At 37.2% G+C, this 23,843-nt stretch overlaps 1 protein-coding gene across 6 annotated transcripts in view; it reads left to right on the forward strand.

Annotated features, from left to right (window-relative positions):
* ANKS1B (ankyrin repeat and sterile alpha motif domain containing 1B) overlaps positions 1 to 23,843 on the forward strand; it is an 829,228-nt gene that overhangs the window by 383,518 nt on the left and 421,867 nt on the right. For 5 of the 6 annotated variants that reach the window (XM_090272643.1, XM_090272644.1, XM_090272647.1 and 2 more), the window contains exons 13-14: positions 16,977 to 17,563; positions 19,283 to 19,352. In XM_090272643.1, coding sequence (XP_090128769.1) covers positions 16,977 to 17,563; positions 19,283 to 19,352 — 657 coding nt within the window. The remainder of the gene's footprint in view (positions 1 to 16,976; positions 17,564 to 19,282; positions 19,353 to 23,843) is intronic. The other variant, XM_090272646.1, reaches the window with a different exon arrangement.

Below are 23,843 nucleotides of genomic sequence, written 5' to 3' on the forward strand. Positions count from 1 at the left end.
CATTGTCCATGTCCGTGAGTCATTCATACACGTTCCTTGACTAGACACTTCCCTTACTTATCCCCCTCCCTCCTCCCCCCTATTGACTGCTATTCTGCTCTTTGTTCTATTTAGTTCATTTGTTTGTGTTGTTCTTTAGTTTCCTGTATCAGGTGATATCATATGGTATTTTTCTTTCTTTGCCTGGCTTATTTCACTAAGCATAATTCTCTCTAGTTCCATCCATGTTGTTGCAAATGGCAGGAGTTCCTTCTTTCTTTCTGCTACATAGTATTCCACTGTGTAAATGTACCACAGTTTTTTGATCCACTCATCTACAGATGGGCATTTAGGCTGTTTCCAGCACTTAGCTATTGTAAACAGGGCTGCTATGAACATAGGGGTGCATAAGTTCTTTTGAAGTAGTGTTTTAGGATTTTTCAGGTATAATCCTAGTAGTGGAATCACTGGTTCAAAAGACAGTTCCATTTTTAGTTTTTTGAGGAAATTCCATACTGTTTTCCATAGTGGCTGCACCAGTCTGCATTCCCACCAACAGTGCAGTAGGGTTCCCGTTTCTCCACATCCTCGCCAGCACTTGTTGTTTGTTGATTTGTTGATGATGGCCATTCTGACTGGTGTAAAGTGGTATCTCATTGTGGTTTTTATTTGCATCTCCCTGATGGCTAATGATGTTGAGCATTTTTTCATGTGTCTATGGACCTTCTGTATGTCCTCTTCAGAGAAGTGTTTGTTCAGGTCCTTTGCCCATTTTTTAATTGGGTTGTTTGTTTTCTTGATGTTGAGTCGTATAAGCTCTTTATATATTTTGGAAATCAGTCCCCTGTCTGTGATATCATTGGCAAATATGTTTTCCCATATGGTTGGTTTCCTTTTCATCTTGCTGATGTTTTCTTTTGCTGATGTTTTCTTTAGTTTGATGTAGTCCCATTTGTTTATTTTTTCCTTTATTTCTCTTGCCTTAGGAGATGTATCTGTGAAGATATTGTTATGTGAGATATATGAAATTTTCCTGCCTATGTTTTCCTCTAGGACTTTTATGGTGTCACGGCTTACATTTAAGTGTTTGATCCATCTTGAGTTTATTCTCGTGTGTGGTGTAAGTTGGCGGTCTAGTTTCATTTTTTTGCAAGTCCCTATCCAGTTCTCCCAGCACCATTTGTTAAAGAGGCTCGTCTCACTCCATTTTATGTTCCTTCCTCCTTTATCAAATATTAGTTGACCATAGAGGCCTGGGTTTATTTCTGGATTCTCTATTCTGTTCCACTGATCTATATGTCTGTTCTTATGCCAGTACCAGACTGTTTTGATCACAGTGGCTTTGTAGTATTGTTTGATATCTGGTGTTGTGATTCCTCCTGCTATGTTCTTCTGTCTCAAGATTGCTTTTGCTATTCAGGGTCTTTTTTGGTTCCATATGAATTTTTGGTGTATTTGTTCTAGGTCTGTGAAATATGTCATTGGTATTTTAATAGGGATTTCATTGAATCTGTAAATTGCTTTGGGTAGTATGGCCATTTTGATGATGTTGAGTCTTCCCATCCAAGAACATGGTATTTGCTTTCATTTATTTGTATCTTCCTTAATTTCTTTCTTCAATGTTACGTAATTTTCAGAGTACAGTTCTTTTATCTCTTTGGTTAAGTTTACTCCTAAGTACTTTATTTTTCTTGTTGCTATAGTAAATGGTATTTTCTTTTTTGTCTCTGTCTCTGATATTTTATTGTGGACTACTGTATTTTAAAGGTAAAGCTACCAGGAGTCACTGTGTGATTGGGTGTGGGGGGGAGGGGAGAGAAAATGAGGCCCAAGAATGACTCTAAGGCATCTGGATATGTAAGTCTGGGCTTCATGGGAGAAGTCACATTGAAAGTGGAGAACTGGGCATTGTCATTGTTTAGGTGATATTGTAAGCCCTTGAGACTGCATGAACCCAGCAGGGAAATAAATGTAAATAGAGAAGGAACTGGGCCACGCCTGGGGCACTTCAGGGGGAGATGAGAGGTGGGAGTGAGGAGAATGAGGAACAGCTTGTGAAGTGGGATGAGCACCAGAAGAGGGTGCTATCTTGGGAGCTCAGTGAAAATGTTTCATACAGGAGGGATGGCAATCTGTACTAGTTGTATAGCTGGCCAATCAAATCGAATAAGGATTCAGGAGTGTTCAGTTGAGCAATGTGGCGATTTTGCTGACCTTGCTAAGGGACGTTTCAGTAGAGGAGTATGGAACAGAAGCCTATTTGGAATGAATTTAAGGAAGAGCCTGGAAGGAGAGAGATGAGAACTAGCTCCTCTTCTGCAGAGCTGGAAAACCGCTTTCATATTTCCTTACTTTTATGTTAGCATTTCTCTTTCTGTGTCAGAGTGGTGAAAATTGCTATTTGATTGCATTTTATTTTTTCCTCTCCATGGAAAATGACATGATGCCCCCAACCTGAAAAATGCTGGGCTGCGTTTTGTTAAAAGAGTATGCCATTTTTCCACACTTAGCTAAAGTGGGTGTTGCCTGCATCCATAGCAGGAGACACCCACACATGCAGACCCTTCGCGTAGGCTATCTGACTGCTATTTTTGCAGTGTCTTCTTGAATCAGCCCAGGGATCATATGAAAGACAACAATAAATGGTCAATTCTCTAAGCCATTTTACATACATTTAAAGCACACTTTGCTCTCTGTCTGGATTAGGTGGAAACAGTAGCAGAGCTGGGCAGTACTACAGGCATCATCTTGTCCTTGCCATGGCTATAGCGCCAAGTCCTTATACAGGACTTTTATTTTTCATGGAATATTCTTACCATAGCAACAGCAGTGTTGATTTAAAACATAACTCACTAGATGTCATTTATCTTTAACATTTCTGTATATTTTCCATGCTGTGTCTTGCTAATAGCATCACACTTTTGATGACTGTCCTGTTCTTTTGAAATGAGACATCTCTTGGGATGCATGTGACAAAAATCTAGGCTGCTTATTGCTTGGAGGAATAGAAAATTTACGGGGTACATTTGAATACATTACATTCCCAGAGCTTTTATTGAGGATGTTTGGGTGACTTTGAGTTTATACTTAGGATTGAGTCTTTGAAAATTGAATCAGAATTATTCATTTTAGGATAATTAAACATAATTTTCATCCTTTTTATATTACAAAATTACTTTCTTTCTTTTTTTTTTAAGATTATAGATTATATAAAGCCCTGGCTGGTTTGGCTCAGTGGATTGAGCGTCGGCCTGCGAGCTAAGTGTCGCTGGTTCGATCTTCCAGTCAGGGCACATCAGAGAAGGAAAACTCTGACTCCACAAAACCTCCGCTGCCTTGTGGCATACCTCTTCAGGGGAAAGGCTAAGGGAGTAAACCCCGACAGAAAATCCGGAGCCGGAGTCCCTAAGGCGGTTTGACGTTGTAGTCAACACCGGCAACTCCTGCGGCGCACCTGAAGCCAAGCTGTATTGACTCCGTCTTTCCCTTGGATCCCTCAGCTGCGAAGAGAGGGGGGGTCTGCTGCATGGGCAACAGCAGACCCTCCATATCACCCTGCCCAGGCTCTGTAGCTTCAGCTTCACTGGAGAGGACACTCCAGCGTCATTGTAAGATGTCGATTCAACATGGGAGGAGACAGATACCGTGTCACTCCCGAGTTGGACTGCACAGCCATTCTCGGCGGTGCAGATAGACTCTTAAGAAGCTACACCATCGTCTCTCGAGGCTCTGTAGCTTCAGCTTCACTGGAGAGGACATTCCAACGTCATCGTAAGATGTCGATTCAACATGGGAGGAGACAGATACCGTGTCACTCCCGAGTCAGACTGCACAACCATTCTCGGCGGTGCAGATAGACACTTAAGAAGCTACACCATCGTCTCTTGAGACGGACGGCTGCCGACGATAGATTATATATTGATCTATTTTTTTGTTTGTTTGTTTTATTTCTCCAGAGCCATTCTTCATTTTACTTTCATAACCAGTTGGGAGAATATAAAAAGTGTCATTAAAATGTTAAAAACCAAAGGACCAACACACTTGAAAACAATAGACTTGAGTTAAAGGGGTTCTTTCCTCTCTTCCCCCAGTACAGACTCTTCTGTTTGGGAAAATACATCGATACAGTGACTGCAGTATTACAAAGAGATACATTTTGGTAAGAGAGAAACAAAACCTCTTGGTTCCAAATGTAGTCATTCACCATAGGCCATTTATTCGTCTGGCTCTAAGCTATGGGAATTAATCCTAGCACAGAACCCTCTTTGAAATCCCTAACTCCCTAGGGTGTCAGAGATAGATGAGAAACTGCCCCTATGAACTTGGCTTCTACAGGGGAAACAAAGAAGTTAGTGGTTGAGGGTAACAGAGGAAAGGCGTGTGGGAAGGGCAAATGTAGCGAGCTTCCTTTGCCTGCAACAGGAGCTTCTTTCAATGCAAAGCGCGTGCCAAGATGGATCAGGCACGCTACCAAAAAGATACAATAATTTAGTAATACAGTCTGCCCAGGCAGTTCAGCAGCTGGAAACGAGGGAGCCTTGGGATTTGCTATAAATGGTGGGGAAATTGGCCCATAGCCCCTCTCCTATATTGAGCAAAGGGAGCAAGAGAAAAGATTATAAATGTGTGAAATCAAAGCCAAACAGCATGATCTGCTCTGGTCCAGGAGGTGCCAGAACTCCAGCATTCTCTGGCTTCTGCATTAAATGCTGCATTTGGCAGAGTGTGGGGCTAATAGGGCAGAAAATAGCAGACTTTTACCTGGATGCATTTTCTGAAAGGCAGCTGCCGATCTTAAGTTTTTTAGGGGAGGGAATTTCATTACATGCTGTATTCAAAGTCATACAGCCTCCAAGCACTTCAACAGTCTTTGGGCTAATTGTACAGTCAGAAAAAATACCCAAAGGTCACTGCTGGTACCTGAAAAAGGACACACTGGGTGGTTTTCAAACTCCAGTAACAGTCAGATAAGACACCCAGTGTACAGCATGTTGCGCCAATGCCATAGGAAATTCTGGAGTAAGCCATAAGCACAAAGCTTTAGAGTGGAATGGAAAAAAGCAGACTTGGAGGAGGCAGATTTGTGTCCCACGCTGGCTCCTGTATTTACTAGCTATGTGATTCATTTTCATTTTAAAGGTCATAAGATAGTCCCCTCCCTTATTCCCAGGGGATATGTTCCAAGATCTTCCGTAGATGCCTAAAATCATATATAGTGCCAAACCGTTATGTGCTATGTTTTCTTCTATACATACATACCTTTGCTAAAGTTTAATTTATAAATTACAGTTTTGCAGAAAAGTGATTCATTCTTACCCTCTATCTTAGCAACCTCAGCTTACAACTTTTTATTCTTATTAAGTCAAGAACTTTTACCTTTTCACTTAAAGGAAATACTTTATAGCTTCTCTTTGGCATGTGGCCAGCATCATTAGTCTTGCACTCTGGGACCATCGCTAAGTAAAATAAGGGTGACTTCAACACAAGCACTGTGATACCATGGCAATTCATCTGATAGTCAAGATGGCTACCAAGAGACACGTGGGTGGGTAGTTTACACAGCATTGATCCGCTGGGCAAAGGGGTGATTCACCACCTGGGTGGGATGGAACAGGATGGCCCCAGTGCACAACTTAAAATTTAAGAATGGTTTATTTCTGGAATTTTCCATTATGTTTTCAAACCATGGAAAGTGAAACCACAGATAAGAGGGGCTACTGTAATACCTACTTCAGAGACTTAGTTGAGAATTGAAGTGATAGAATGTCCTTGAACATAGAAAGTACACAATAAATATTCATTCTCTTTACCTAGTATGGAATCTTAGCCTTTGTAATTTTTGAAGTAATTCCTTTCCAGGCAGTTTTCATTTACTTAAATTACTTTTATGTATTTTTAGAAACTCTACTTGATTTTTGACCTTAGAGAATTAAGGGAATGTGAATTCTACTTAGTTGCTTCTGGGACTCATTATTTGTTTCGCTCTCACTTCTATTTCAACGTGTATGTGAGCTGGAAAGACATTCTTAATATTTGGATATGAACCGACATACTAGCCAGAGCAAATGAACTCCGTGACTAGGAAAGCAAAGCAGATAAATAAACTACATTAAGTTCATATAATTTACATTATAAATGAATAAAAACATTTATCCCAACTTTTTCTAATGACACTCAGCAGTTCTTTAAAAGCTTTTTGCGACATGTTGACAGTATATATTATGAACGTTTAGCTCCTTCTTCTCCTTAGTTGATCTGGAATTTAAATACAAAATATACTCAATGATTAATTTGCATAGTATTTTTTTTAAGTGAATACCATAGAGTAGTTAGAATGCTTTAAAAATTGCCAAACCTCCATGAATTTCATTTGTGTTCTTTATATACATTTTAGAAGGATCTTATTTAAAAAAGGATTTGCTTTAAGTCCATAATTACAGTAAGCTTGTTCTTCATTTACATAATTATCAAGATAATTTATTGATTTGTATATTACATCATACATTACACAATATTAACATGCATGGCAAGCAATTTATTATTAACTCTACCAACTTAGTAGGGTACAAATCATTTAAAAAGTCATGTTTTAAACTTCCGAGTCCCAATAAACTGGGGTTTTAAAAAGTTGGAATCTTTATGACTGTACATTTTAACAATAAAAAAAATTTTTTACAAAGTATTATGGAAGACTGAGAGATCTTTATTCAGGAGAACAATAGGACCTGTTCTTTGAGACATTGCCTTCTCTAACAACTTTTTCTCTCTAAAAAAAGAAGTATATTAGAAGACAAGAGAGTCAACGGTTTTCTGAGTTCAGATTCAGTAATAGTAATGCTAGTTAAACACTGCACCTTGGTTCAGTAGTAAGGTTGGGAGTCTGTGTCAAGACTACTCAGGGAAACTGAAGGCAAATCTAAGTCTTCTGTGGAAGGAACCTTCTCTGCTCAGACCGACAAGCTTCCACAGATTAAAATCAACTGATCGAGTAACAATAAATCATTTCTAATCACCTTGGAACGTAAACCACCATAAATAGTTATCAGCAAAACTAACCAAGGTATATTTAGTATCCAGTGATTATAGAATTGTTACTGAAAATTGAAAATAAAGCAGTTTCTATATAAAATGTTTAAAGAAATAAAATGTTCTAAAATGAAGATGAGTAAAAACAAAGACTATCAGCCCTGGCCAGTGTGGCTTAGTTGGTTGGAGCATCATACTGTAAACTAAAGATCACAGGTTTGATTCCCAGTTAGGGTGTATATCCAGGTTACGAGTTTATCCCCAGTTGGGGTGCATGTGAGATGGCAACTAATTGATGTTTCTCTCTCACATCAATGTCTCTACCTCTCTCTTCCTTCATTTCTCTCTAAAAGCAATGAAAATAATGTCCTCAGATGAGGATTTAAGAAAAAAGGACTATCACTAAATAATAGGCAAATTTGAAAAATAAATACCATTTCTAGATATGAAAAATATAACACTTGAAATTATTTTTGAAATTCTAAATGAAGAGATAAACAGCAGATTGGGCAAAGATGAAGAGATAATTGTGGAATTAGAAAATTAATTTGAAAAAATTATCTAATATATAGCAGAGAGGGTCAAAGAGGCAAAAACTATGGAAGACATAAAGAAATAGGAAGGAAGGAATAATCAGAGACTCGGGATGAAAAGTCTATATAGAAGAGGAAGTATTTCAATGAATAACAGCTGAATTTTTTCCATAACTGATAAAAACATGAATTCATAGGTCTAGGAAACACACCGTGTTCCAGACAGGCTAAATAAAAATAAAGCCATCCAAAACACATTTTTTGAAATTGAAAGATGCAGAAGAAAGGTTCAAAGCAGGTGGCATAATGATGGATCACCTGCAACAAAGATACAGGTATAATGAGAGCCAACATCAAATGATAGCCAGGAAGAATAGAATAATATCTTCAAAGTGTGAAAGAAAATAACCATCAGCCCAATATTATGAATTTAAAGAACTATTTTTATAAATGAAGTTGAAAGATAAAGACATTCATAATTGAAAAACTGAAAGTATTTACCAGCAAGAGATATTTTTTCCAAAAATAGATTTTAAATCTCAAGGATTACTTCAAGAAGAAAAATGATCTGGGCCATTCTGAGGAAAAAATAGTGAATAAATAAAATGGTAAACATATATGCAAATGAAATAAAAGTAGCCTGAATAAAACAATGACAACTGATTTAGAAAGCTAATAAACAGAATGAAAATATGACAATAGTATTTATTAGAGAAAAAGTAATTGAATTTCAAGTGATCCAAAATCTCAAAATTGTTCAGGAAGTGGGTGGATAAGGTATTTTTCTACTTTAGACTTTGTTAAATTAAAAATGGATGGTAAGATTTTAAGGGTACCTAAAGAATAAAAATATATAAATTCCAATCCATAAAGAGAGGAAAAAATGAAATAAGGAAAAAGAACAAAAGAGGGAATAGAGGCAAAAAAAGAATATTAAAGCTAAATCGATTAATAGATTTGAAAATGTGAAATAGTAGAACCAAATCTAAATATGTAAATCATCAATATAAACATAAATTAGCTAAACTCACCAGTTTGAAGAAAAAGATTGTTAGATTGTAGGAAAACAAATTTCAGCCTTGTGCTCTTTAAAATAGACACATCTGTAGCTAAGGGCACACACATGAACACACACACAGAGGTAAAGATGAACGAAGTTATCCTGGAGAAATATTAGCCCAACAAAAGCTAGGGTAGCTGTATCAATCAGTATCAAGTCAAAGAGACTTCAACTGTGAAGGCAATACCAAGATATAGAGAATTATTATGAAATAATTCAAGGTTCAGTTCACTAGAAAAATATAAAAATTCTAAACGTATATGCACTTCAAAATTATATATGATATACATGTATATACATATATATGTATGTAATCTAATATACTCAGAGAAGGAAAACTCTGACTCCAAAAAACCTCCGCTGCCTTGCGGCATACCTCTTCAGGGGAAAGGCTAAGGGAGTAAACCCCGACAGAAAATCCGGAGCCGGAGTCCCTAAGGCGGTTTGACGTTGTAGTCAACACCGGCAACTCCTGCGGCGCACCTGAAGCCAAGCTGTATTGACTCCGTCTTTCCCTTGGACCCTTCAGCTGCGAAGAGAGGGGAGGTCTGCTGCATGGGCAACAGCAGACCCTCCATATCACCCTGCCCAGGCTCTGTAGCTTCAGCGTCATCACAAGATGTCGATTCAACACGGGAGGAGACAGATACCATGTCACTCCCGAGTCGGACTGCACAGCCATTCTCGGCGGTGCAGATAGACTCTTGGGAAGCTACACCATCGTCTCTCGAGACGGACGGCTGCCAACGAATCTAATATACATAAGTTTAATGGAACTACATTGAAAAATTGTTAAGTCCTCTAAAGCTGTAAGATTATATTATTCTCTCAATGAATAGAATATTTAACAGCTCATTTAATAAACTTAATCTGATAAAAATGTATAGTTTGTACCTATTAGAGAATATGTGTTAAAAACAGATCTTGACCTGGCTATAACCAAGTTTCAAAACATGTCAAAGATGCAGATTCATACACACTGCAATTTTCTGACAACAATTCAATTAAATTAAAAGATTCCCATATTTATCCCCATAAACCTGTGAACCTAAATACACATTTCTAAATCACTCATGAAAACTGCATTAGGAGACAGCCTAATTCTAACTTTAAAACATTTAGAATTAAACAAAAATGTAAATGCTGAATATCAAACATGGTGGAAGCAGCATAAGTGAAACTTCAGAAATTTCAAATTTTTATATTAGAAAAGAAGAAATGCTGAGAACTAATGAGCTACATGCAAACTTAAGAAATTTTGTGAGAAATTTTAGAAGAAACCCAGAAAAGGAAGAGAAAGGAAATGGTAAAGAACAGAAATGAATGAAATACAAAACTAATATGCAAAGTCAGAAGTGGAACATTTTATAACACTTAAAAATGGACGTACTGGTCTAGGGATTTAGAAGTACAAATTGGTAGTTACAGAATAGTCACAGGGATATAAAATACAGCATAGAGATTATAGTCAATTATATTGTAATAACTATAATGGTCTCAGGTGGGTACTAGATTTATCAAGGTGGTCACTTTGTAAGTTATATAAATGTCTAATCATGAGGTTGTGCACCTGAAACTAATATAATATTGGACATCAACTTTAATGTAAAAATAAAAATAAAATTTAAAAAGACATACAAATTATCCATGTGTTAATTACAACTAGTATAAAAACTAAGAATACAAATGGAGTAAGGCAATTAACTAATGACGGATGTTAACTGGACTTATTGAGGTGATCATTTTGCAATATATACAAGTATCGACTCATGTTGTACACCTGAAACTAATATAATGTTATGCCAATTATACCTCTATAAAAAAATAAATGGCAAAAACATTATATTATTGTGGCTTTTGTTTTGATTTATGCAAATGCCAGCATACAGAAAATGATTCAGAAATCATTTAGAAAAGCTATGATATAACTCTCATTATAATCTCCACAATGGTCAGACACTTTATAATCATAGTGTATGTAGATTTACCCCACGTACTACAAAAAAAATTGCCAAAATAGAGAACATTTTTAAAAGAATGTGAACATTAAAAATGGATGTACTTTCTTGTAAAAGTAGTAAAGAAAAAGAAAAAAGGGAGAATGTATAAATAAACTGTATTAGGAATGATAATGGATATAACTACAGATATATAAAAAGATTCAAAGATAATAACAAAATCTATGAACAACCCTGCACTAAGAAATTATAATATGAAGAGAAATGAACAATTTTTTTCTCTTTGTAATTTAAGTATTTTGTGGGGAGGGAATTTGAAATTAGTTAAATTTCCCATTTCCAATGGGCTCATGTTTTTTTGTTTTATTCAATGGGTTATAATACATTACAATTATTATTTATTTGGTTTTTACAGTTGTCCTCAGTTTAACCAGTTGGAGCGCATTCAGGCTGACTTCTCTCCTCTTGACATGCCTCGTCATTCTTTGAGCACTTCCTTGCTTTCTGGCACAAGGTGTCCCAAGCTCACCTTGCACTACAGTGTCCCTGATATCAGTCATTTCTCAATGGTTTCCTGTTTCTTTTCATGGAAAATGGATTTAGTGGCCAAAATCTCACCTTTACTTATTGCTATTGGGATACCAATTTCCCAGGCGCTCTTAGCGGACAGAGTTAGGTGTACTACATGTGTGTATATACACACATATGTAAATACATATTCTCATCTGTATCTTTCTCTCTATCTTGAAAATATTGATATCATCAATTCCAATATAACATCATGAGGTTCACTCTAATTTTCTCCCTCTTCTTATTTGTAAATCCCTCCTTAAGCAGTGAAAAATCTGGCTCCCATGAACCTTAATGTAGTTGCTTATTTGATCAACCTTGGTGTAAGTGACCAATTTCCCGTATCCACAGCCATCTCCTCCCCACTTAGATATTTCTAACCCTAACTGAGATTTAATTCCCCAGGCCAGTTTATCTCTCTGTGCAAACACCCTGCTCACCCTCCTGGGGCATGCACCTTCCAGCAGGCCATCCCCACACGTGGACACCCCGCTTTCCCCTCCAGGGCTTTGACATCTCACACCAAACCACCCCATGCCAGAACGCGTTCCTTCTGGACATAGACACTTTCCTTCCGCATCTGGGTTTTGACACCCACCTCTGCAGGGATGCCTGCTCACTTTGCTCAGTTTCCAACTCCTTCTGCGCTAGGCAGCTCCCCCTTCTTGCATTCCCTCCTCACCCTTCCCAGGCCCTGACTGTCCATACTGGGCTGCTGCCCTCTTAAGCTTGCTTGGCTTCAAACATGAGCACCACCATTATCCTGCTTGGGCTCTGATACCCTACTCTGGGCCACTGCAAACCTCCTATCCATGGAAGGTATGGTTTATGGATGTCACCTCACTCTTCTGTGACTTGAGGACTGAATTGTTCATGGAGGGAAAAGATAAGGGGAAAGAGAATGACCAGCTGTATCATCTCTGAGTCTGCTACTCATCGCTGAAGTTGCTCTTTCAGAACTTAGATCATTTTTAACTTTCTTTTTAATAATTTTGAATTTTAGGTTATAGCTTTCCATTTCCTTAGGGCCCCATTGTTTGGTTTGTTTTCATCAGCTGTTAGACATTCATTTCATATCTTTCTCTAGCAGTGTCTTTAAATATAATCCTGCCACCATTTTGTTGTTGTTGTTCCTCGTGTTTAATAAGAAGGAACGTCCTGGATTATGCAGAAGCTTCCATGTGAGAGCAGTCCGGAGCCACCGCGGCTTCCTCCGCCTCCCAGCTCAAGGACTTGCTCCTTTGTTATTACCGCGAAGTGTTAAGAGACGTGGCTACTTCTCTGCTTAACTCAGAAAGGCCGCAGTATTCTCGAGTCCCATGCACCTTGCCTGCCGAGGTGGTGCTCTCGCAGCAGAACGCTCTTTTGCTATTAATACGTTCAAGGCCCACACCTCTGGACCTTTGCCTTTCCTGCCACTCCTGCCTCCTCATTATGTGAAACCTGTGGCTCCCTGAGAGCCCTGGACTTCTCACCCTGTTCAATTTGAATTCTGCTTCTGAACGTTTTTCTTCAGAGTGAGTCTCTCGTCTACAAAAAGCATATATTTATTGGCTATTTCTGAGATCCTCAATGGCTTACGCTACTTCCCATTGTCTTTTGGCAGGGGTATTTTTTTCTTTTTTTTTTTTTTTTTCTTCTTAAGTCTGCTGATTGTTCTTAGTATCCTGCTTAGTGCCAGGTTCTCTCCGTTTTTTTTTTTTTGGAATCAGTCGGATGGCAATTTCTGGGTCCCATGGCTTGCGGGCTCCATCAGATTTCCTTTTCTTTGTACTATCACAGCTGCACAGCCGCACAGCTGCAGGGCTGGCTCTGGCCCCAGCTGCCATCAAGGGATGTGGCTCTGTGCACCCTTTTCCAGGACCGCGGGTTTTCCTGGGTCCCTGCTGCATTGATGATACCACCCGTAATTGGTTTGCGGACTTTTGTTGTTGTTTGCTATCATGTGCTCCTGTTGTATGCTTTCACTTTCGTAGGCACTGCTTTTATAAGGGGACTAGAGGAGATTAATTTTTTTTAATACTACATTATTGTCATATTCTGGACATCAGAAATAGCAGGTGATCTTCTAAAAGTGTAAATCACATCATGTAAACCCTACCCCTACCTTTACCCTGCAACCTCATTTTCAGCCATTCTACCCACCCGTGATGGTTAATTTTATGTGTCACCTTCACTGGGCCATAGGATGCTAAGATATTTGGTCCAACATAATTCTAAGTATTTCTATGACAGTGTTTTTGGATGAGATCAACATTTAAAATGGTAGACTGAGTAAATCCAATTTCCCTCCCTAATATGAGTGGACCTCATCCAACCAGTTGAAGGCCTGAATACAACCAAATAGCTGATCCCCACCAAGAGTAAGAGAGTGTTCTTACTGCCTGGCACTCTTTGAACTAGTACATCAGCTTTTTCCCTGCCTGAACTCAACCCAAAACATTGGCTCTTACTGAAGCTCAAGCTTCTCAGCCTTCAGACTAGAACTACCTACACCATCAATTCTCCTGGTTCTCAGACCTTTGGATCCAGACTGCAACTATGCTTCCTCTCTCTCTTTTATCTGTCTCTCTCCTTCTGTAAGAACCCTGGCTCATCCGCTACCCTCCCACCATTGTCTGGCCTTTGGAACAGCCTCAGAGGATTTCCATACCTTCTCTCCTCCGCTGACAATAACAATTCCTATCTCATTGCTTTGCTTTGCTCTCCTTCTAGAATTTACCATCATCAGAAATTATACTATTTTGATTTGCCTGCAATTGTATCCCTCATTGAGCTGTCACAACCCTGAGGGCCGGACGTTGATTTGGCACTGTGGAAACTTTGACACAGGACAGGGCCTGCTACACAGCAAGCATTTTGTACATGTTTGTGAAATGAGATTAGAATTCCTATAATATCAACATCAGCACTAGAATTCCTGAACATGGAGACTTAAAAAAATTTTTTTTTTCTAAAGAGGACTGTGATGACCCAATACACAAAAGCTATGGTCTCTAATAGAAGACATCACTGTTTTCTATAAGTTTTCTTCATTTTAACATGAAGTTTTTGGTTTTATTGTTATCCAAGCATTTATATGGGTGATAAAGATCAAAAGCAAAGATGGATAAAAAGAGATGGAACTGCTTACTACTGGATACTTACTCTGACATTTCTTTGAAATGCTAATGATACTCTGAAGAACTATCAGATTGGAATCCACACATTTAGTTCTGTACCTTGGCGTGAAATATCCACTTATCAAAAGGGAGTGTGAAATTAAATGAGACAAGTTATAAAAAACAGTTTAATCTCTACACTTTTCCTCAATTTAATCTAAAGAAATAGTAAGAAAATGCAAAAAAAAAAATTTTCCGAAGTATTCTTCTAAAAATATAGAGGCAGAAACAAAGGAGTAAATCTCATATGTGTGCCATGCCAGAATACCAGTCTGTATGGAGTGCCTGATACAATTAATTACTACTGCATTTCTTTGTGAAAATAAAACTCTCTAGATTAAAGATTATTGTTCTAATAATAGAAACATATTTCATGTATTCTGTGCCACAGGCATCATTCTGCTTTACTTCTATTATTTCACTCAGTCTTCACAACACTTATAGGTATTTAGATACTATTACAATCATTGTTTCTAGAGGGGAAAATATAAACATTACTGGAATTTATTTTGAAAAGTATATTAATTCTTCTTTAAAAGTTGGAATATAGACTGAATCAGTTATGCATACATATCAAACTACCCCAGAACTTAATGGTGGATGTTTTCTGGTTTGGGTCAGCCTCAGCTAACTAATCCAGGCTGGGCTAGCTCATGCATTGTGGTCAGTAGGCTGACTTGCCTGGGGTCGGGGGTCCTGAAGGGCCTCACTCACATATCTATAAGCATGACCTATAGTTTCGCAGTAAACATCTTTGGGGCAAGTATGTTTGCTGGATAACTAACTGGTCATAAGGCAATTTGTGGTACAAGATAAAATAACAAAAAGTAAAAGAAAAAAAATTAAAAGGACACAATGAAACATGAAAAAAATAATAACAAAATTTACAAGACTTTACTGAGAAAACTGAAAATACATTGTCTTTAAAGGTTTTTGTTCATTGTATTATATGTTTTCCTTTTTCTTCCATTCTTTTTCTTTTCTTTTGCTTAGGAATTTGTCTCCTCTTTCAGCATTGCACTTTTTTCTTTTTTTGCTGAATTTCTTCCTTTATTAAAAAAGGGGTCATTTTCCAACTAAAAAATTAACCATAATGCTCTGGAAGACTAATGTGAATCAGTAGCCGCCTCTTTTACATTTGCCATAGCTCGGTGAACTTTTGACGGGTGAGAGGGATGCCTGTGCTCAGCAGAGGATTTGCAAAAACCGACATGCTATCATTTGCCAGCACGTATGTTTATCTGGCTTTACACATAGCTTCGCAATCTGGACAAACCACAGAGGCGATTGTAACCTAAAATAATGATCGCAGAAAATTTTAGTATCATGCTCCTAAAACTCTCATTATCATGAACATGGTGAAAAATCTTGACTGGGATTTACAAAATCTTTTTCTCACAGTTGGCTGATTCCTGTCAGTTTTCTTTCAAACTCAAACTCTAGCTTTCTTGAGCAACTTGCAAAATAAAATTCTAAACTTCCTTTTCAGAATTCCTCCTCTAAAGTATGAGTCAGCAAGTCAACTTCGGATTTGTGGTTGTTATCTACCACATTGACTATGTAGTGTTTTATTCACAAGATTGGGTCATGGGCTTATTGGGTTATTTTGTAGCAAATATTTAGCTATATGAATTTAAATGACCAGTCAAAAAAGTTAACTGACTTCTTTTTCTAATTCTTTGGCCAAGTTTTTACACAGTATCTTTTTTTTTATTTTTGTTTAAATTTTTTAAGTATATTTTATTGATTATGCTATTACAGTTGTCCCAGTTTTTCCCCCTTTGCCCCTCTCCACCCATACATAGTATCTTTAAAACACAAATTAGGTCATTAAAAAGCATGACATATTTTATTTTTCTGAGAACATTTATGATTCATCTTAAAAAAACTATAAAGCATTAAAAATTAGCATTCTTCTTTGGTTTCCTTTATGCATTACATTTTCAAAGACCTAAAGAGATTCAAAAATAACTAATATATTTCAGAGAAGAAAGAAAAATGGAGCTTTGTGTTAATATCTCGACATCAGTTTCTTATAAAAGAGTCTCGCTTTTTAGTGATGCTGGATCACATTGTTTGCCTATGTTAAGCCTGAGCAAATCCTTTTTGTCTAAACTATATAATCTATGTAGAATTATTCTTAATTTTATACTTAAAATAACAGTATGAGGATTATTAACCTTAAATTACTTCGAATAATTCTTATTTTCAAAAATTTGTTTCTGGATTTATTTGCTGGGAGAAGGGCAGAAGGAAGTCATTGTGCATGACCTTGATTTGCCTGCCTTATGTCCTACTGAACAGTGACTCATCTATTATGAGGGTTTGGACGTCAGTTTCTCATGTTAAGAAAACCCAATTTTTTAATTTAATATAAAACATACACCCTGGGGACAAGGGAGAGGAGTATGCGATTACTCAATTAATACCCAATTCATATATTTGAAATGCACCCTATGCTATATCAGGAAGACTTGGTACACACACACACACACACACACACACACACACATTTATTTTATATGCAGCACTGTGGGGTCATGGGTGTTTTATAAAATGAGGGTGTCATAGTATAGCAATAAATCAAATATCTAGATGTAGCACAGGTTCAAGAGGGCACTGCTATTCTATTGGGGCTTTCAGAGTCCTTTATAAACAAGTATTCTCACATCCTTCTTTTCTTTTACAGATGACCTCTCTCAACAGAAGGACAGTGATCCCCCCAAAGAATATGATCCTGGGCAATTTGCAGGCCTTCTCCATGGATCCTCTCCAGCCTGTGAGTCTCCTGAAAATCCATTTCATCTCTATGGGAAAAGAGGTGAACGTGAAGGACAAGATGAAGTCAGGTTGGCAAATAGCCCTTTGCCTTTCAAGCAGTCTCCAATAGAAAATAACTCAGAACCTCTGGTAAAGAAAATTAAACCCAAAGTGGTCAGTAGAACAATTTTTCACAAAAAACCCAACCAAGTCGAAAACCATACCGTTGTTGGTACAAGAACAACTAGAAGCGGATCCCGGAATGGGGACCAATGGATTGTGAACACGGGGGGATTTGTGGAGAGAGCCTGTACCCTGGGGAGAATAAGATCTTTGCCAAAAGCCTTGATTGACATGCACTTATCAAAAACTGTGTCTAAATCAGATTCTGACCTCATTGCCTACCCTTCGAACGAGAAAACATCAAGAGTTAACTGGAGTGAATCTTCAACTGCTGAACAGAGTTCTAAAAGGAATTCTGAAAGAACGCCATCCTTCACTTCTGAATGGGAAGAAGTAAGCCTTGTTCTTCTTTATTTAAGGCTTTGGAGTTGAAGATGTTTTGAGGGGAGGATTTTCAGCTTTTTAAGTCTTTCAGAGGCAAAAAGAAAAAAAAAATTAAACACAGCTCCAAGTGGATGGGAGAGGCCCTAGGGGTGATACATGATAATTTCACAGCAAGTGTAAAAACTAACACAGTTCCACACATATAGGGAAATCTATTGTTTCCATAGAAATTGGTATCAAGCAGAAGTAATAACTAGCTATGAAGTACGAGAAAATGTTCACATTATGTCCTCTCAAGCAGTACAGCTGACAAACTGAGAATAGTCTGTGTTTTTGCTGCTCCATGTCATTTTGCTACTTGCTAAACTCTTGGTTAGCTCATCTTCCTCCTTTAAAGTATGTTATGTTTTCAGAGACTCTCCTTATAATCTTACTAATTACTGAATATTTCCTTTTTACAATTGTCAGAGAAATGTTAAAGAAAAAATGTGTTGGGGTCTAGTATCACCAATTTAAGCTCTCCCTAAAGACAAAGTCTTTAATTTAATAGAATTACTCAGAATGTAAAGGCCCTTGTAAGCTTATGAAATGTCACCCTTTGTCCCTAAGGAGGACTACATCGTAAAATGATAACAGTTATTGCTTTTTGTTGAATTTCTTCAAAGAATGGATCTCACTCTCCCTTGACATTTCATTTTGACATGTCATATTTTGTCTCTCAAAAGACCGTGCCTGTTGGATTGGGCTTTGAAACATAGTAGGTCACTATAGCATTCTGAGAACTAGAAATGGAAATGGTTCTGATACTGACATTCTGAATTGAGGCATTTGGGGAAAATCACTCAATCTCTCTTGCATCTGTTTCAGGGTGAACAAAATGAGACATTTATGTAATGCTTATTGTCCTTTCTAAAACCTTCTGTCTTACTAGGGATGCTAGGATGATGAGTAGGGGGGGTTAAACCATAAATGCCTAAAGCTTAGATGGTCATTTCTTCCTATAAATCCCTTATGACTACATTGACAGCTTATCCATTACTTCTATTTATTAACTCTGTGAATACCGTCTGAAATTCTTTTTACAAAGAGGCACTATTAATGGACATTTAACTTCTCTCTTAGAATTAAGTTGTTCCCATGCCTCAATTCTTGTGGCTGGTCAAACCATTTAGTAAGAAGCTGGTTCCAATGGCCATGCCTGCAAACTGAAACCCACCCCTCCGTTAGTCAGATGAGATATATGCTCTAGAGGATAGAGATCCTCACATGAACTTATTCTCAACCTTTCCCCTTCTGAGTTTAAAGAACGTACTGTTCCTAACTTACTGACCCATGTAGGTTCAAAGTTTATTTTAGGAAATACAAAGAAATGTCAGGTTGATTCTGAAAGCCTAAGAAAAGAAACATAATTTATATTTTTGAAGGCAATTCCAAAGAGGTCTGTTTTTCTTTAACCTTCTCTGTCAGTCTCTTAATTGTGGTATTGCAGTGGTAATAATATGAAGAATACAGGGTGGGACAAAAGTATGTTTACAGTTGTTCATATGGAAAACAATATAATAATTAATAAATAATAATACATGAATAAACTCTGTGTTATACGTACTCACAACTGTAAACCTACTTTTGCCCCAATCTATATATGCTTCTGGCATTTGAAAGTCATTTTAAAATGCAACACTAAAAGTGAATGTAATAATTCACTTATATGGTTTCTTTTTCTTGCAGATTGACAAAATAATGAGTTTGATAGATGTTGGAATTAACAGTGAACTTGAAGAAATGAACGGTGAGACAAGTAAGGAAACCTCTCCTGTATATTATAATGAATAAATGTGCTCAAGAACTAGCTATAAAATAATAGGAGTTTTAAAGATAATTTTATGTTTTATTATAATAACAGCAGCTATAAATGATTTCCTTCTACTCATATCAAACAACCCTGACCTCTAAACAATGTCAATTATAAGTATACTGATTTAACAAACTGAGATTTTTTTTCCCCTGTGTGCTATTTTACTATGCCAGTTAACATTAATGGAGTTTCAACTTTAGGTAGAGCTAATTATGTAGCACTTCAAAGTATTGTAGAATATGATGACTTAATATACTGACATTGCTCAGTCAGTGAAATGTCCCATTTATCTTCGCCAAAACGATTAACAACTTCTAAGTTGTAATCTCCAGTATGGCAAGAACTCCGTGTTACTTATCTTCATGTATTCTAGACTACCTAAAAGGTGTCTCACAAATAGTCATTTTTGCGGTCACTATTTAATATATTACCCTTATGAAATATTGTTTTCTTTCCTATAACTAAAAGAGTACTCAGAAAAGGTCATTTGAAACTTTCTCTGAAGACCTTTGCTTAATATTGATGGATGATGTGAAATACCTAAAAGAGCAGTAATAATAGGCATACTAAATAAACTACTATTCTGGAAAGAGTCAAAAGTATCTGCCTCCATCTCTATCCTGCCACTAAGTAGAGATAGAACTGTAGATTAAATAGGTCTTTAGAATTTGAAGTTAAGACAAGTGATTTCTAAGCTCCCAGAACAAGTTGTGTTAAGTTAGCAGTACCAACCAGTTAATGTTTTTGCAGAAATAAAAATTTTAAGATTTGTGTGAAAGAAGCCTGAATATATCATAGGGCACACAGTTTTGGGATTTTGTGGCCCTATAACCAGTCACCAGGGCCTTTTAAAAAGCATTCCAAGTGACTCTTGAGCACAGGTGAGTTGAAGAATGGTTCTCGTGTGGGGCGCTGGGCCTCGGTGAATAAGAAGTGACGTTGAAATCTTGGGTTTCAGTCACTGGAGGGAATAAGCAGTTCTAAATGGGACCCTTGTAGGAGCACCTCACTCATTTCTCATGTGCTGGGACCAGTAAGAACTTAAATTATTCTAATATGACTGGTCCCCATGTAAATTTTTGAATGATAATTTTTTTAAATTTTAACAATTTTTTTTATGAAATGCACATTTGTTTTAGATGTTGAAAACTGAAACATTATGAAATAGTACCAGGATTGTGTTCATACATTTAGTGACGCAAGTATGATATTAGCTCTGTGATAGCCTGTGTTGCCAGGTCTCTTACCCAGAAATGCTGATAAACATAGAAGACTTTTCTAGTGTCTGAAGAACTAGTCTAGAAATGTACATTGCCACATAGTTCTTTCAGGTGTGCTTATAGAAGAAATTCAAGTTAACTGTAGGAATGCCTACCTTTGGTCTGTGTAAAGGTAGGAATTAATTTTCTTATAAATAGTAAATTCCCTGTTACTGAGAATGTCCAAGCAGAGACCTAGCCCTTCTCTGCTGGAAGACTTATGTGACATTGAACATTACTCTAATGTTCTAAAATTCTTCAAATGCATAGTACCGTAGAATTATAAAAATGTTATAGACATGATTATAATGAAAATAAGGGTAAATGTTTAAAATGCCATTCAGACAAAGCCGCCTTTGCAGGGCATTTTAACAGTAAGCATATCCACAGATTGTTTCCCCTTAATTCTCCTCTTTGCACCTCTCATGCCACCATCCTACCCACTGCCTTTATTTACTGTTTTACTGCAGTGTTGACGAAAATGAAAGTAGAGACCCAGTGCCTAAGACTGAGTACTATATGCACCTTACTAAACACATACTAATTATGCAATTGACCATAACGCCTGGCATTCCAATGGGTCATTATGCTGTTTGTGAATTACAGCTTTCCTGGGCTGCAGGCTTTCCCCTCTGGGGGCTGGATAGAACTAGAGAGGTGACAACCCAATGAAAAAGGCACTCCATAAATAATTATCAGATACCGAGTGGGGTTGGGAAATCACACAGTGAAATTACCAGTCAGGCTGACATGAATTCAAATCTTGGCTCTACTCAGTTTCCCCATCAACAGAAATGGGGGTGTTAACATTGAATAATGGTAGAGAGGTGCAATGGAATGTATGTGGAGTCTGACACATGTAGATATGTATTATATTCCAGCTCCCCCCTTGCCCTGCCATGAGGGAGATGTTGTGTTTGACACTGCAGGCACATCAAGGTACACACACATCAACCCTTTCTTTAATAACTTTATGGAAGCTGGTCTCATGGTCTTCATGTTAAATTTGCTGTATTCCCTGAAATTGTAGTGGGTCTATTGTAATACAGGTAGTAGTAAGCCCAACAGGTAAGTGGTACCAGAGAAGGGTAGTTGCCAAAAGAGCATAAAACTCCAGGGTACCCTCACAAAGAAAAGAGAAAAATCTAGAATGCATTTATTTAAATGGTCTAAATTATTTTTTCTCAAATCAGAGTGTCCTCTTTTTGCCTGATGATGAGGAAGAGATGTGCAATGAAATCAACAGGTAGTCGATTTAGAATGAGCAAGAGGACACTGTTCTTCCCAGTGTCTAGAATTTTGCTGGAAGGCCTCTGAGCCAAGCACTATGGCTTTAGCAGAGCTGTGTAGTTTTATGAACATTTATGATACTTGTTACTAAAAACCTCAGAAGATGATCAGGAGAATAAAATTATAAACAATGGAAATACATGAAGGATCAAAGATCACCATTTGATTTTTCATACCCTTGCCCATTGTGTTTCAGTGTTTCTGTTTGCCCTTCCCTCAACCTGCACATTTGCAATTTCAGGTATTTTGTAAACAAGATAGTCATAGAACCAGGAAGGGATTCAGAACATGCTCATCTTCATTCTGTGTGAGCAGTCTCAATAAATCACATATCGAATTCCACTCATAGAAACCGCTTTCTTCTTTCTTAAAAAATTTCCTCATCGATTACATAATAGTTTGAACTTTATCCAGCAACCTCAACTGTCCAGGACTAAGAGAGAAATATGTGTAAATAAAATTTACTGGATTTATTTTCAGGTCAATCCCTTAGGTTCTCACTCAGAACAGTATTAAAGCATAATTTGTGCAAAAGTAATTTCTGGTTTCTTACTTAAAATCAGATTTAAATGTCAAACAAACCAGCATTGGCAGTAGGATTCAATTATATTGCATACCTCATATTATTTAGAACATCCTATCATTTGGTAATGTTGGATCTGTGCCATGATAGTACATTCTGCATAATTATGAAATCTCTTGTATAGGATTTTTTCAGAAAATAAGTCTTGAAATTATATAGACTTGAATTGAGATCCCACCTTTGCTTTCTGATCTCTTTGATGTCAACTTCCTCACCTATAAATTCAGATTTTTTAGAGTCACCTCATAAAACTGCTGCAAGATTAAATTACACAGTTGTACAACTACAGCCTCAAATGTACCAGGTGATCAATAAGTATAAATTCTCTTGCCTCTTCTGCAAGTATGCACGGCTGTCTTTCCAGTCAGAGTGTGTGCCACACAGGAAGATACTTGGGAAATCTTGCTTATCTTATTGATTAGTGATAGAAAGAAATAACTACTCATATTCTAAGGTGCTTTCATGTGGAGTCTTTTCTGAGGTTTTATTTCTTAACCATTGTCCTTGTATCAAGGAAGCACTTTAAAGTTAGAAAATTTACCATATTCATTGGAAGTCCTACTTCAAATAGTCACACTTTCTAAGAAGCAGTTTGATAATCTTGATGAGACTGAGGGTCACATCAGTAGAGAAGAGGCATTGAATGGCTCCAGAGGACTTGCTTGTCATTACCCAACAGCAAATATTTAGAGTAATCAAATGCCTGGACTTCCCAATATAGGCGTGGCAGATAATTTATGAACACCCTCCTGTTTCTAAACTGGCCTGAATAAGCTCCTGTTACACTCAACAGACGTCAGGTATATGGACTGCATTAGATTGATCTCAAATACATGAATTTAAAAAATAGTATTTAATTAAAACTTATGTTTTAAGGCTGGGATTTTTTTTTTCTTCTTATACTTAAGGTTAAGTCATATTCAAGGAGAAATATTCTACAGTCTTATCTTTTAAAAACCTATTTTTGCCAATATATGAATTCCACCTGAATTTTAATTATAAATGAAAGCCATAAAAATGATTTTGTAAAGGATTTTATCGTAGGCTACACTGTCTATAATGGATAAAGTGTAATGCCTAAGCCATTTGCTAGAAAATACATAGCTCTAAAAACAGTAGCTAACATTAGACCCACAACCCCACTTTCTAAACTTTTGCTCTTCTTCCTCCAAGAGTCTGAGGGCCAAGCTAGAATTTGAGTCCCTCGTAGCTGTAGAGACTCTCCATGAAAAGTTTCTAGGAATTGAGGAACTCACTAAAGCAGAGTCATGTCCCCTCTCCTGCTGGTCTAAGCCCCAGCTT

Source organism: Furipterus horrens, unplaced genomic scaffold (assembly GCF_987537825.1).
Source record: "Furipterus horrens unplaced genomic scaffold, mFurHor1.1.pri manual_scaffold_4, whole genome shotgun sequence".
Lineage (NCBI taxonomy): Eukaryota > Metazoa > Chordata > Mammalia > Chiroptera > Furipteridae > Furipterus > Furipterus horrens.